The sequence below is a fragment of the Pangasianodon hypophthalmus genome, chromosome 8 (assembly GCF_027358585.1).
Source record: "Pangasianodon hypophthalmus isolate fPanHyp1 chromosome 8, fPanHyp1.pri, whole genome shotgun sequence".
Taxonomy (NCBI): domain Eukaryota; kingdom Metazoa; phylum Chordata; class Actinopteri; order Siluriformes; family Pangasiidae; genus Pangasianodon; species Pangasianodon hypophthalmus.
The window spans coordinates 30,031,452-30,045,848 of record NC_069717.1 but is presented as its reverse complement, the minus strand read 5'-3'; the positions used below and the strand labels follow the sequence as shown (position 1 = coordinate 30,045,848).

The 14,397-nt window shown below is 46.6% G+C and overlaps 1 protein-coding gene across 1 annotated transcript; it reads right to left on the bottom strand.

The window, feature by feature from the left end:
• Positions 1-628: 628 nt before the first annotated feature.
• LOC113523739 (NLR family CARD domain-containing protein 3-like) lies at positions 629-13,764 on the bottom strand. The gene is made up of 9 exons (XM_034306849.2): positions 13,649-13,764; positions 12,685-12,801; positions 12,222-12,276; positions 8,328-8,532; positions 6,280-8,059; positions 5,878-6,051; positions 4,888-5,064; positions 2,272-2,448; positions 629-1,613 (listed from the first exon to the last, which is right to left on the bottom strand). Exons 1-9 carry the CDS (start codon positions 13,687-13,689, stop codon positions 1,607-1,609), a joined length of 2,733 nt encoding a protein of 910 aa, XP_034162740.2. The 5' UTR covers positions 13,690-13,764; the 3' UTR covers positions 629-1,606.
• Positions 13,765-14,397: the final 633 nt, after the last annotated feature.

Sequence of the window (14,397 nt, the reverse complement as noted above, 5' to 3'; positions counted from 1 at the left end):
ATCTCAGGATAAAAGTTTACATTATATCCTAAAGGACCAAGTGCTACCTGTAGTTCTCTAGAAATACAATTAGAGCCAGTAGCAAGGACTTTTTTTTAAAAGATGAGTTACAAGACAGTAAGTCTTTAAAGGCTGAAAACTAAAGTCCTAGCTCTTCACCAAGAAATTAATTTAGCACTTTGTTATTTATTTTTAAAAATCTTGTTCTGTGTTTTTGTACTGTACTAACCTCCTCGACAGGGTGCTTAGACTGATGGAACTCGTAGTCCTTGTCCTAGTGAGCTAGCATGAGGATGTGTGTAAGTCACTCTGGATAAGTGTGTCTGCTAAATGCTAAAGGTGGTGATGCTAATGACGATCCTGTATAACCTGTGTCCTTCCTTCCCTCTGTGTGTCTACTGATGTGCATTAGGAGCATGAGAAACTGGAACACGATATTTGTTTCATTATTTATGTGTCTCTGAGTTCAGTTTAAACCACCAGTGGCAAGTTATTTGGTTTAAAATAACCTGAGAAGAGGCTAAACTCGTACCTGTGTCTCCTGTGTTCTCACTCCTGCTCCATGACCTGTTACAGTGGCATCAGGGGGAAAAACACGACACACTGACTTTTGGGGATTTTATTACACTTTGGACATTATTAAAGATTTGCTCCTGAGAGTCAGGAAGTGATCATGTTATTGAGACATAAGTTACTGCTTCAGAGAGGTTTGTAATCAAACACACCTCCAGCATCTACACTGTTCTGTTTCAGTCACAGGCGTTTATTTTGTACTGCACACACCACAGACGAATATATCAAAATATCGAAAATTTCATTAGACAGGTTTACATACAGTATATGTACAAGATGTTTTATTAGTTACAGTTTATAAAATGTTTAAATATCTTTAACAGTCAAAGCTTGATGCAGTTATATCTTTTAAAATTATACTTTTAAATACAGTGGTTAAGATGTGAGATTTGATCAATAAAAATCCAAATACACTGTTTCATGTAGAATCATATTTTTCATTTGTTCATATTATTAACACATTTCCACCAATAAGGTGTCAGTGCTGGAGCTGGGTTTAGAATAAATTAAATGGATCTGTCTTCCTGTAATCTTTGTGATGTGATGATAACGTTCACCTTTCACGTCTCCCAGCTCAGACTTGGTTTGTGTTTTGGCTTTGATCTTGCTCTGTCCTTCGGATTTTACGGACTTCCTGGTTCCTGACGTCATTGTGCTGCTGGTAACGAGACTGTGTTCACTGGATTTTTGTCATTGACTAATCTGTGGACACCAACCCATAGACTAAGACCTAGTGTTTTCTTGGGAGATGTTTACTACCAAGTGTTCTGAGTTTTATGTGACTGTGATTAGTCATTAAGCTTCATTAAACATTTAAACTTTAACTTGCCTCCTCACTCTGCATGTGGGTCCACTTCGCCACACCCCACCTGACAGATATCTCTCTGTTGTGAGTAATTGTTGTGTAGTTATTGTTGTGGAACAGTATGAATGATTCAGCTCCCAAACTGTTTTAAACGCTTCACCAAATCTGCTTTTGCCTGGACGAGACGTTTGAGATGACTCTTCTGTTAGTCCTGGTGATGAAATACATCTAGATGCTGTAAGACACAAAACAGGACAAAGCAATGACAAATGTTCATATTAATACAACCGAAGAGAAGGTAATATACATTATATGGCCAAAAGTATCCAATCACAGCCATATGTGCTTTTTGAACATCTCATTCCAGATTTATTCCCGTGTGTTTGCTGTTATAATAAGCTCCACTCTTCCGGGAAGCTTTCCACTAGATGTTGGAGCGTGGCTGTGGGGATTTGTGTTCATTCAGCTACAAGAGCATTAGTGAGGTCAGGCACTGATGGTGGGTAAGGAGTCTCCAGTTCCAGTTCATCCCAAAGGTGTTCAGTGGGGTTGAGGTCAGGGCTCTGTGCAGGACACTCGAGTTCTTCCACTCCAACCTTCACACACCATGTCTTCATGGAGCTCGCTTTGTGCACAGGGGCATTGTCATGCTGGAACAGGTTTCAGTCTCTTAGTTCCAGTGAAGGGAAACTGCAGTGCTACAGCACACAGAGACGTTCTGTACAACTGTGTGCTTCAGAGTTTGTGGTAACAGTTTGGGGAAGAAGCACATATGGGTGTGATGATCAGGGGTGCACATACTTTTGACCATATAGTGTAATTGTGGATGTCTGTTTCCACCAGGTGAGGACAGTCATTTAGTAAATCGTACATTCTGTAAGACAGATACTCACTGCAGTGTCTCCAGTGTACAGTGTGGATCCTTCAGTAGATCAGAGAGCAGCTTCACTCCTGATTCTCCTGCTTCATTGTATTCCAGGTTCAGTTCTCTCAGGTGTGATGAGGAGTTTGACCTCAGAGCTGAAGCCAAAGCAGCACAACCTTCATCTGTAATTCTGCAGTGAGACATCCTACAGAGAGAAAAACTTGCACTGAAAACATGCACAAAATCTTTATACACACTACATTTACTCTCCATCAAGCACACAACAGTTAAAACACAGCGACACTTAATCCACACTTAGAAATGTATAATTTGCACCACATTAGAAAACATGTCAAACCAAGCGTTATTTATTTTAAAGAAAGACAGCACAAGCACACATTTTAACCAAAACATTTCCCAAAAAATAGATTATGTTTAAAAATATATAAATGATAGCTATACTGTCATAATCAGACAACAGTCACCCAATAGTGGCTTCATTAAAGATCAGGGTTTTACTTTGCCATCCTTGCTTTAGCAGAACTTCCTGACAGAACATGGGCCTGAAATCAGCCAGTTTCTGTAACAGCTCTGATGGACGTTTCCTAAAAGTTTCAAAAAACAAACCTTTCAGTTCATCCACACTAGAGCATTACAATCTGCTCATTTGTTGCTGTAGGGCTCGGGGCGGGGCTGTAGGGTTTAGGGCGGGGCTGTAGGGTTTAGGGCAGGGCTGTAGGGTTTAGGGCAGGGCTGTAGGGCTCGGGGCGGGGCTGTATGGTTTAGGGCAGGGCAGTAGGGCTCGGGGCGGGGCTGTAGGATTTAGGGTGGGGCAGTAGGGTTTAGGGCAGGACTGTAGGGGTTAGGGGGGGCTGTAGGATTTAGGGCAGGGCTGTAGGGTTTAGGGTGGGGCTGTAGGGTTTAGGGCAGGGCAGGGCAGGGCAGGGCAGTAGGGCTCGGGGCAGGGCTGTAGGGTTTAGGGCGGGGCTGTAGGGTTTAGGGCAGGGCAGTAGGGCTTGGGGCGGGGCTGTAGGGTTTAGGATGGGGCTGTAGGGGTTTGGGCGGGGCTGTAGGGTTAGGGTGGGGCTGTAGAGGTCAGGGCGAGGCTTTATGGTTAGGGTGGGGCTGTAGGGGTCAGGGCGGGGCTGTAGGGTTTAGGGTGGGGCTGTAGGGGTCAGGGTGGGGCTGTATGGTTAGGGTGGGGCTTTATGGTTAGGGAGGGGCTGTAGGGGCTAGGGCGGGGCTGTATGGTTAGGGCGGGGCTGTATGGTTTAGGGTGGGGCTGTAGGAGTTAGGGCGGGGTTGTATGGTTTAGGGTGGGGCTGTAGGGGTTAGGGTGGGGCTGTAGGGGTTAGGGCGGGGCTGTATGGTTAGGGAGGGGCTGTAGGGGTTAGGGCGGGGCTGTATGATTTAGGGTGGGGCTGTAGGGGTTAGGGCGGGGCTGTATGGTTAGGGAGGGGCTGTATGGTTAGGGCAGGGCTGTATGGTTAGGGAGGGGCTGTAGGGGTTAGGGTGAGGCTGTAGGGGTTACGGCGGGGCTGTATGGTTAGGGTGGGGCTGTATGGTTAGGGAGGGGCTGTAGGGGTTAGGGCGGGGCTGTAGGGGTTAGGGCGGGGCTGTATGGTTAGGGAGGGGCTGTATGGTTTAGGGTGGGGCTGTATGGTTAGGGTGGGGCTGTATGGTTAGGGCGGGGCTGTATGGTTAGGGTGGGGCTGTATGGTTAGGGTGGGGCTGTATGGTTTAGGGTGGGGCTGTATGGTTAGGGTGGGGCTGTATGGTTTAGGGTGGGGCTGTATGGTTAGGGAGGGGCTGTAGGGGTTAGGGAGGGGCTGTAGGGGTTAGGGCGAGGCTGTAGGGGTTAGGGAGGGGCTGTAGGGGTTAGGGCGAGGCTGTAGGGGTTAGGGTGGGGTTGTATGGTTAGGGTGGGGCTGTATGGTTAGGGAGGGGCTGTAGGGGTTACGGCGGGGCTGTATGGTTAGGGTGGGGCTGTATGGTTAGGGCGGGGCTGTTTGGTTTAGGGTGGGGCTGTAGGGGTTAGGGCGGGGCTGTATGGTTAGGGTGGGGCTTTAGGGGTTAGGGCGGGGCTGTATGGTTAGGGCGGGGCTGTATGGTTAGGGTGGGGCTGTAGGGGTTAGGGTGGGGCTGTATGGTTAGGGCGGGGCTGTAGGGGTTAGGGCGGGGCTGTAGGGGTTAGGGCGGGTCTGTAGGGGTTAGGGTGGGGCTGTATGGTTAGGGAGGGGCTGTAGGGGTTAGGGCGGGGCTGTATGGTTAGGGCGGGGCTGTAGGGGTTAGGGCGGGGCTGTATGGTTAGGGCGGGGCTGTAGGGGTTAGGGCGGGGCTGTAGGGGTTAGGGCGGGGCTGTATGGTTAGGGCGGGGCTGTAGGGGTTAGGGCGGGGCTGTAGGGGTTAGGGTATGGTGTGTGAAATGTTGTTTTCTAATACAGTGAAATTCGTACATTTGTAAATGTGCATTAAGAGTCCAAATACTTTTTGGGGCCGCTGTATATCAGATCAATTAATATGAAAACTGGATGTTGCTGCTTTTTCTTTTATTATTCTGCTACAAATTTGTGTATTGTGTATCATTCATACACAAAAATGTTTCAGTCGTGTGTGTGTGTGTGTGTGTGTGTGATGATCTTACTCCAGTTTCTCCAGTTTACAGTGTGGATTCTTCAGTGCAGCAGAGAGCAGCTTCACTCCTGAATCCTGCAGCAGTGTATTGACACTCAGGTTCAGTTCTCTCAGACTGGAGGAGTTTGAGGTGAGAACTGAGGACAGAGCTCTACAGCTTTCCTCTGTCAGATCACACGCACGCAACCTGGAAGTGACATGATGAAATACATGGACTGTGGAATTAGATGTGTTTAAGTGAACAAAGTTTCAGCATAATTTCAGCATAAAACTACAAAATAAAGAGTCTGCGTATTTGTACTTGGAAGACTCTTGGACAGATCCAGGCGTCACAGCTCACATGAGACGATGTATTTATCTTTTTAAACAAAACACCAGAGAGGCCACGCTGAACAAACACATCTCTATTTCTAGCAGAGACTTTTTCATACAGTGTGTTCAGCAGCTCTGGGGAAAATTCTGCTGGAGAACATTTACACATTTACACACTGTCCTTTACTGCTTCATTACAGTGTGTTTAATCTCAGGGAGGAGGAGGAGGAGAGGATGAGAAGACAGAAGAGACAGAGAAAGCAAGATAGGGAAAGATGGAAAGATGGAGCTAGTTACACAAGATCTAAACAGCTATAATTACAATTCATAAGTACAGTTGTTATATATACATGTCATATATACATGATATATCATTAATGTAAAAATTCGATTTGATTCACACATACACATTTCAGTTTCTCAAATAATTAGACATTTCAGTTTAACCAACAAACATCTTAGCTTATGATGTAGAAGAATCACCAAGAATTCCAACATGTAATTTTTACAGCTACATAAAAAGCGGTTTAAATGTCAAGGACATGATGCATGTCTGTGTGTGTGCATCAGAGAGGAACTAAGACTGAGGGCTGGATATTATTTGTCTGTGATAAAACTTACATATAAAGACACAGAATCACAGAATCAATTCTGTTTGTAATCTTTAGTAATAAAGTGATGATCTCACCCCAGTTTCTCCAGTGTACAGTGTGGATTCTCCAGTCCAGCAGAGAGCAGCTTCACTCCTGAATCGCAGAGGGAACTGTTACACAGGTCCAGTTCTCTCAGATTGGAGGAGTTTGAGCTAAGTACTGAGGACAGAGCTCTACAGCTTTCCTCTGAGAGTTTAAACCCAGTCACACTGGAAGAGAAATGATGAAATATCAGAACTCTGATCTCAAACACACACATACGGCCATGACATCACGTGTTAGTGTAAAAAGTGAAATAATTTTCTGTAAAAGTACCAGAGGTTTGTTTAAAGATGATTAGAGAAACTATTAACAAGCTTTAATCCAAACAGTGCAGTTCAGTGTTACATTAAAATAACAAACCATGCAGTAACACATTTATAAATAAAAATACTCACACAGCTTTTCTGGAGGCTTTGACCACTGGCAGCAGCTTCACAAAACATTCCTCTGATTGGTCATATTTCCTCAATTTAAACTCCTCCAGCTGCTGTTCTGAGTTCAGTAACATAAACACCAGAGCTGACCACTGAGCAGGAGAGAGTCTGAATCCACTGAGACGGGGGCACCAGGTTTTATTCAGGTAAGTTTGTACTTCCTGCACTAGAGAATGATCATTCAGTTCATTCAGACAGTGGAACAGACTGATGGATTTCTCTGGAGATGGATTCTTCCTGATCTTCTTCTTGATGTACTCGACTGTTTCCTGTTTGCTGTGAGAGCTGCTTCCTGTCTGTGGCATTAAGCCTCGTAAGAGAGTCTGATTGGACTCCAGTGAGAGACCCAGAAGGAAGCGGAGGAACAGGTCCAGGTGTCCATTCTCACTCTGTAAGGCCTTGTCCACTGCACTCCTGAGGAAATCACACATGTTGGACTTTCTGAAGACATGAAAAATGCTAGTGTTTTGCTCCACAAAAACATTTCTCTTTTTAAAGATAAATGAGAGAAATGCGTATAAAGCAGCCAGAAACTCCTGAACACTCAGGTGTACAAAGCTGAACACCTTCCCCAGGTGAAGCCCAAACTCCTCTCTGAAGATTTGGGTACACACTCCTGAGTACACTGAAGCTTCTCTGACATCAATGACACACTCTCTCAGGTCTTCCTCATAGAAGATCAGGTTTCCTTTCTCCAGCTGTTGGAAAGCCAGTTTTCCCAGTGCCAGGATACTCTCTCTGGTCTGCTGAGGATCACGGTCACATTTCTGATGGTACTTTTGGTCCTTGTGTTTGATCTGAAAGATCAGGAAGTGTGTGAACATTTGAGTCAGAGTCTTGGGGATCTCTCCACTCTCTGCTTCACCCAACATTCTCTCTAGAACAGTGGCTGAGATCCAGCAGAAGACTGGGATGTGGCACATGATGTAGAGGCTTCGTGAAGACTCCATGTGTCTGATGATTTTATTGGCCAGGCTCTGATCACTGATCCTCTTCCTGAAATACTCCTCTTTCTGAGGATCACTGAAGCCTCGTACCTCTGTTACCTGGTCTACACACTCAGGAGGGATCTGATTGGCTGCTCCTGGTCGAGAGGTTATCCAGAGGAGAGCAGAGGGAAGCAGGTTCCCCTTGATGAGGTTTGTCAGCAGAACATCCACTGAGGCTGACTCTGTCACATCACACAATCTCTCATTGTTCTGGAAATTTAGAGGAAGTCGACACTCATCCAGACCATCAAAGATCAACACCACTTTGTAGGACTCACAGTCTATTAATTCTAGTTTTCTCATTTCTGGGAAAAAGTGATGAAGAAGACTCATCAGAGTGAGTTTTTTCTGCTTCATCAAATTCAGCTCTCTAAAGGGAAGTGGAAACACGAAGAAGATGTCCTGATTTGCTTTTCCTTCAGCCCAGTCCAGAATGAACTTCTGCACGGAGACTGTTTTTCCAATTCCAGCAACTCCTTTAGTCAGCACACTTCTTATAGACTTGTCTTTAAAGAGGTCATTACATTTGATGGGTGTCTCCTGTGTTGCTGGTCTCCTGGACGCTGTCTCAATCTGTCTCACCTCATGTTCATTATTGACGTCTCCACTCCAACCCTCTGTGATGTAGAGCTCTGCGTAGATCTCATTCAGAAGAACTGAGCTTCCATGCTGAGAGATTCCTTCATTAATTCTGTTAAACTTCTCTCTCAGGTTGGATTTGAGCTCTTGCTGATACACAGAGGCCACAGACTCTAATAAACAAAGGAATAACACATTAATCATGACCACTAAACAAATTAACATAAAATTTAATATTCTTTTAAAAGCTGCTGTACATTCCTGGTTCATGTGTAAACTTAGAAAAAAAAACTTACCTCTTGCAACATAAAACACTGATATATTTAATTTCAGTATTAATGTGATTAATGCTAATATAAACGTACTCATTCAGATGAGAAAAGTAAAAAGTATGAAATAAAGTCAAACAGATTAAATAAAGTCATGACTCAGAGCTCTTACTGTTGTGCAGTGTGTTAGCGAGATCCGTGTGGTTCATGTTCTTCAGGACGTGCAGTGTGATCTTCAGCGCTCCCTCTCTCACACTGTGCAGATCCTCCTCATCCTCCACCTCCCTCTCAGTGCATGCTGGGTAATCTGGACTCAGGAGCTTCCTAAACCTCTTCAGCTCATTCTTTATCAGAGTGATGACTTTGTGTTCCAGCTCCTTGTTAGATACACATAGTAACAGATCTAAATATTATAATGTTACACAGTGAGAGACGCTTTTATTTTATTAAAACTAGAAATGTTTATTTCTTTTACCATAGTTACAGCTGATATTCTGTCTGATTACCCATAATGCTGCTGCACATGGATACAACTGTACACTGACATTATTCTAAATAAAGAAAACGTCTCTAGGTTACGCATGTAACCATGGTTCCCCGAGGGAACGAGACGCTGCGTCGAAACGCTATGGGAACGCCTTCAGCGTGACTGCGCTCTGAATCATGTGTGTAATCAGTCCATGAATGGGCGAGATGTCACAGGCGGGGTGACGTAGCGACCCGGAAGCTTAAAAGCACGAGCGGTGGGCGCCGCGCCAGCTTCTCAGAAATGAGGCAAGCGCTGCAGGGATGCCGGAAGTGTGGCACTGAGACGCAGCGTCTCGTTCCCTCCAGTCCGAGAGGAGCTGGATGAGTCAGAGAGAACCAGAGGGGACAGTGCGATGTCTCTTGAGTCGCAAACAGATCCACCTGAGCCTGGCCGAACACTCTCCATATCTGCTCCACCACCTCGGGGTGAAGCCTCCATTCCCCGGGCACCGGTCCCTGCCTCGACAGGGCGTCTGCTCCCATATTGAGACGGCCGGGTATGTAAACCGCTCTCAGAGAGAGGAGTTTCCCCTGGGACCACACAAGGATCTGGAGCGCCAGCCTGTAAATGGGGTGCGAACGCAGACCTCCCTGGTGGTTGATATAAGAGACCACTGCCGTGTTGTCGGTGCGCACCAACACGTGGTGATCTCTCAGGTCTGGGAGAAAGTGTTTCAATGCTAGAAACACAGCCAGCATCTCCAGGCAGTTGATGTGCCAAGTGAGATGGCGGCTGCTCCACAGACCACGGCAGAGCGGCCACTCGTGACCGCTCCCCATCCGGTGAGAGATGCGTCGCTAGCGTTACGCGGCGACAAGGAGCTCCCAGCACCGGGCCCTGGGACAAGAACCAAGGTTCCCTCCACATGTCCAAGGCACGTAGGCACCGCCGCGTGACCTTGATCATGTGGAGAGGGTTTCCCCTCAGGGAGAACCCCCTGGTCTTGAGCCACGACTGTAGGGGTCTCATGTACAGCAGGCCAAAAGGTATCACGTTGGACGCAGCTGCCATCAGACCCAGCAGTTTCTGGAACTGCTTTACAGTGAGTGACCGGCCTTCTCTCACTCTCGCGACTGCTGTGAGGATCGACTCGATCCGAGCAGGAGACAGACGCTACTGCATCGTGGTCGAATCCCACACCACGCCCAGATAAGTGATTCTCTGCACTGGAGAAAGCACACTTTTCTCGGCGTTCAGTCTTAACCCCAGCTCTTTCATGTGGGCGAGAACGACATCTCGATGCCGAACCGCCACCTGCTCCGATCGAGCTAATATCAACCAATCGTCGATATAGTTCAGTATGCGGATGCCCTGGAGTCGCATAGGAGCCAGAGCAGCATCCACACACTTCGTGAAAGTGCGGGGTGAGAGTGCCAGGCCGAACGGAAGAACCCAATATTGGTAAGCTTCGCCCCCGAAAGCAAACCTCAGGAACTTCCTGTGTTGGGGAAGGATGGAGATATGGAAATATGCGTCTTTTAGATCGATCGTGACAATCCAGTCCTCGAAGCTGATCTGAGACACAACCTGTTTGATCGTGAGCATCTTGAACTTCAGTCGTGCGACTGAGCGGTTCAAATGCCGCAGATCCAAGATGGGACGCAGCCCCCCACCCTTCTTGGGAACGATGAAGTACCGGCTGTAGAACCCGGACTCTCTGTTGCGAGGAGGGACCACCTCGATGGCCTCCTTCCTCAGGAGAGTGTTTACTTCTTGTTCCATTACCAGAGCCTGCTCGGGACCCACCAGAGTGGGAAGAATCCCGCAAAAACGAGGCGGAGGAGAACCGAATTGAATTCGGTAGCCTCTCTCTACAGTATGCATGACCCATTGGGACACGGGAGGCGACGCTCCGTTTCTGTGCCTCCCAGTACGAGGAGGCGGCACACGGAGGGTGATGCTCCCGCCCAGCAGCCCCAAGAGCTAGAGAGCGACGAGGGAGAAACTGCTGGAACGCCGCCACTTGAGTACGAGCCTCCTGGTACCTGTCGACGACGGAACTAACGGCGTCGCTGAACAGGTCAGAAGGCGCAAGCGGGGCGCCCATAAGGAAGACCCTGTCCTTCTCTTTTATGTCGGACAGGGTCATCCAAAGATGTCTCTCCGCTGCCACCAGTGCTGCCATAGACCTGCCGATAACACGGGCGGTCTCCTTGGTGGCGCGGAGAGACAGATCAGCGGCCCGTCTGAGCTCAGTGACATGCTCAGACGTCATCTCCACGTCCTCATCTAGCTCTTTAAGCAGGTCAGCCTGGTACGCCTGCAGAACTGCCATGGTGTGCAAGCACGCACCAGCCTGACCTGCTGCCGCGTACCCTTTGCCGACCAGCGCTGAGGTGGTCCGCAGCGGCCTGGAGGGCAGCGCCGGAGCCTTCAGGGACGATGCCGCGCCAGGGGATAGATAGCTAGCCAGCGTCTGTTCCACCTGGGGGATAGCCCTGTAGCCAAAATCATCCAGCCCCGCCACATTGGCATAATAGGAAGAGGCGGGACTGAATAAACGGGCCGAAAAAGGCCTCCCCCACGTCGGGGAAAAAAGGCAGGCTCCGGCGTGGAGGTGGCGGTTTACTCCGCAGAAAACGTTCATCTAATTTACTCTTCTGTGGCTCAACCCGTGTCTCGGCGGGCCAGTCAATATTAAGCTTAGCAACGGCCCGCGAAACCACCTCCAGCAGTTCCTCATACTGGGGAGACTGCAGGGGCGAATCATAATCGGCACCCTCCACGTTAACCTCCTCGGAGGAAGACAGGCGGAGCGCCGAGCCCACTCCGCGGGGGGGAAGAAACCGCAGAGCGGGCTTCCGATCCCAGAGAGTGGACAATGGATCTGGTGGGCAAGGAAGGAGAAAGGGACTCGCCCGTCTCCATTCCCTCCGCCAAATCCATCTGCGAACCCCACGAGCGTAACCGCCGCTCTGCCTCGGCAGAAGCGGGGCCAGCACCGCGAGGAATGCGAGTGAAGGCTCCCTCCTCGAAGAGAGCCTTCCGGGAGCGAAGCGCACACAGCGGCAAACGCTCGCAGTGCGAGCAGCCGGCTCCCTCGAGAGCCGACTCTGCATGCTCTGCTCCCAAGCAGACAACGCATAGGCTGTGTGTATCCCCTCCCGTAATGTAGCGCGGGCAGGGAGGAACACACAGGCTAAAACGCTGTCCGCTCTCGCCCTTATGCTTAGTCTTATCTTTTGACTTGGGCATTGTTATCTCTCAGGACAAACAATACAAAATAGACAGACAATACAAAATAGACAGACAATACAAAATAGACAGACAATACAAAATAGACAGACAATACACACAGAGCGCTTGCTGAATGACAGAAAGCTGGCGCGGCGCCCACCGCTCATGCTTTTAAGCTTCCGGGTCGCTACGTCACCCCGCCTGTGACGTCTTGCCCATTCATGGACTGATTACACACGTGATTCAGAGCGCGGTCACGCTGAAGACGTTCCCATAGCGTTTCGACGCAGCTCGAGTTCCTGAAGGGGAACCTGAAACTCAGACACAACTCACACACAGTAAACACACACACACACACACCTTGAATATGGACTCTAACTGATGTTTGCTGATGTTTGATTTCTTCTTTTGTGGTCTGTGAACAAATAAAACACATCCTGTAATATGGACTATATGTATTCATAGCTGCACAACACACTAATAAACACAGAGACAGATAATTAACACTCTCCTCTTAACACAATACACTGATTTCAGGATTTCCTCACTGATACTAACATATTTATGAATAAAATAGTTCTATAGTCATTAATGTTCCAGGTGTAAAAGTTCTTCAGCAGCAGCACAGAGCTTCCAGCTCAGGGACTGCAGGCTGAACTGAACTCTTAAAGCAGTTTCCTCACTGCCAGTCTGAGAGCTGCAGCACTGCACAGTTTACTGTTTTACTGCTTCAACACCTGATAAAGCTCATGAAGGGCTTCAGAATGAGACGAGTGAAACTGATCAGGTGGAACACTGCTGTAAAACACCTCACTATACTGACCTCAGATCAGTAGAACTGTCTCTGTCTCTGAAGGTAATTGGATGGTCTATTGACACGTCACTCTTCATGGACACACAGCTGGGTTCTGGTGAGTCTGATCTCTTTCCCTCCATCATTCTACAACACACATATTATTAGAGCCAAAATTAAGGGAATAGAGATTGTTTGGATGACTGTAAATGCAAATCTGAATGAATGTTGCACACAACCTTTTAACAAATTATCAGCAAATCACATAAGGCAAACAAATACTAAAAATAAATAAAGCCAAGATAAAAGCACTGTGCAAAAAGCAGTGATTGGTCAGATTCATACACAAAAAATTAATTCCAGCATATAAAAAATATAGGTATGTCCCATAAACATTAAAAAGGTAAACATTAAAACATTTATCAGGAAAAATGAAATGTCAGGAAAAATGACAGCAAGCATCAAAAAGCTGTTCAGAGGATATGATTGATATTTGGGGCAGTTATAAAGCTAAAGTGCTGACATGCTACATGTTAGTAAATAATATTTTTATGTGAAAAATCACACTAAATGTCTGGTTGTTATATATACATTTATTTGTCTTTTTAAAGAGGATGAAAACATTTGCACTCAACTGTAACTATAATAAAGCGTGCATCATTAACACCAAAAATTTCCTCTTTTCCATTTGGCTGCATTCTGATTATTTATGTCACGTCCAAATCACAGGTAACTGACTCACCTGAGTCTTAAAGTCTGTACAGTTCACTATGATCTTAAAGATATGGTACTCATATGCTCCACACTACACAGTCCTCTTTACTCCTCTCTCAGGGAATAATGTCTCTAAAGTGTCTGTAGATCAGATCAACTGCTACTAAAATCCTGGAAACCAAAGTTTAGTTCCTCTGTTAACTAGTGAGTGTTTAGAGATGCAGATCTGTTCCCATGAGATGGTGTGTATTTATTGCTGGTGAATGGAAAAGTAACTCACCTCTCGTCTTTCTTTAAGTCCTGTTTTCCAGACACACTCATGTTGGAGCTCACGTCTCCTTCTCCAGATTACAGCAGGACACACCTTTACTTCAATCCAACATCTGAGTGTTAAATCAAACCCTGTATCAGCACAGAGTTCACTTACAGGGACACGTTATCAAGTCATAAAACAAGCTGTGTTTGATAAAATATTGTTAAAAAAAAAACCAACTTGTTCTTCATCCAGAGTAAATTCAGAGAGATTATATATTATAGCTTTAGGGTTTGATACTCACTGTGTTTTACTGCTGAAAGTTTTATTTTTCCATCAACACAAAATGGCGGCGCTGAGATTCACTTTCACTTACAAGAACTGTTTTATTCTGCAGAGGGTAAAGGGCACACACACACACACACACACACACACACACACACAATGTATTTATTTGGGTTTAGAGAAAAAGCAATTGCATTTAAAATCCAAATATGTATAGATGTTTCCAGCATGGCATGTCTAAGACACATGGTGCAGGGGAATAAGTGTTCACTCTCAGTGGACATTTTTGCCATCGTTTCCCGGTGAAGACGAAGTGTTGTTGCTCTTCAAACATTTTTGTATTTCTTTTAAATGCTCTTCATTTTGAAATGTGATCCAGTATGTTTGAGATAAAGGTTGACCACGGTTACTCTGAACTCGGTTACATTATGGTTTGGGGTCGTGGACACACCAGCTTTTTTATGTATTCTTCCTGTATTAAGAGAGGTTTT

Bases quoted from the DNA above. Each gene is read 5' to 3' on its own strand.
- LOC113523739 (XM_034306849.2), bottom strand. From the start codon at position 13,689: ATGAGTGTGTCTGGAAAACAGGACTTAAAGAAAGACGAGAG. The intron at 12,802-13,648 runs GTGAGTTACTTT...TGTGTGTTGTAG, and splicing joins GACTTAAAGAAAGACGAGAG to AATGATGGAGGGAAAGAGAT. The intron at 8,060-8,327 runs GTAAGAGCTCTG...TTTGTTTATTAG, and splicing joins CGCTAACACACTGCACAACA to AGTCTGTGGCCTCTGTGTAT.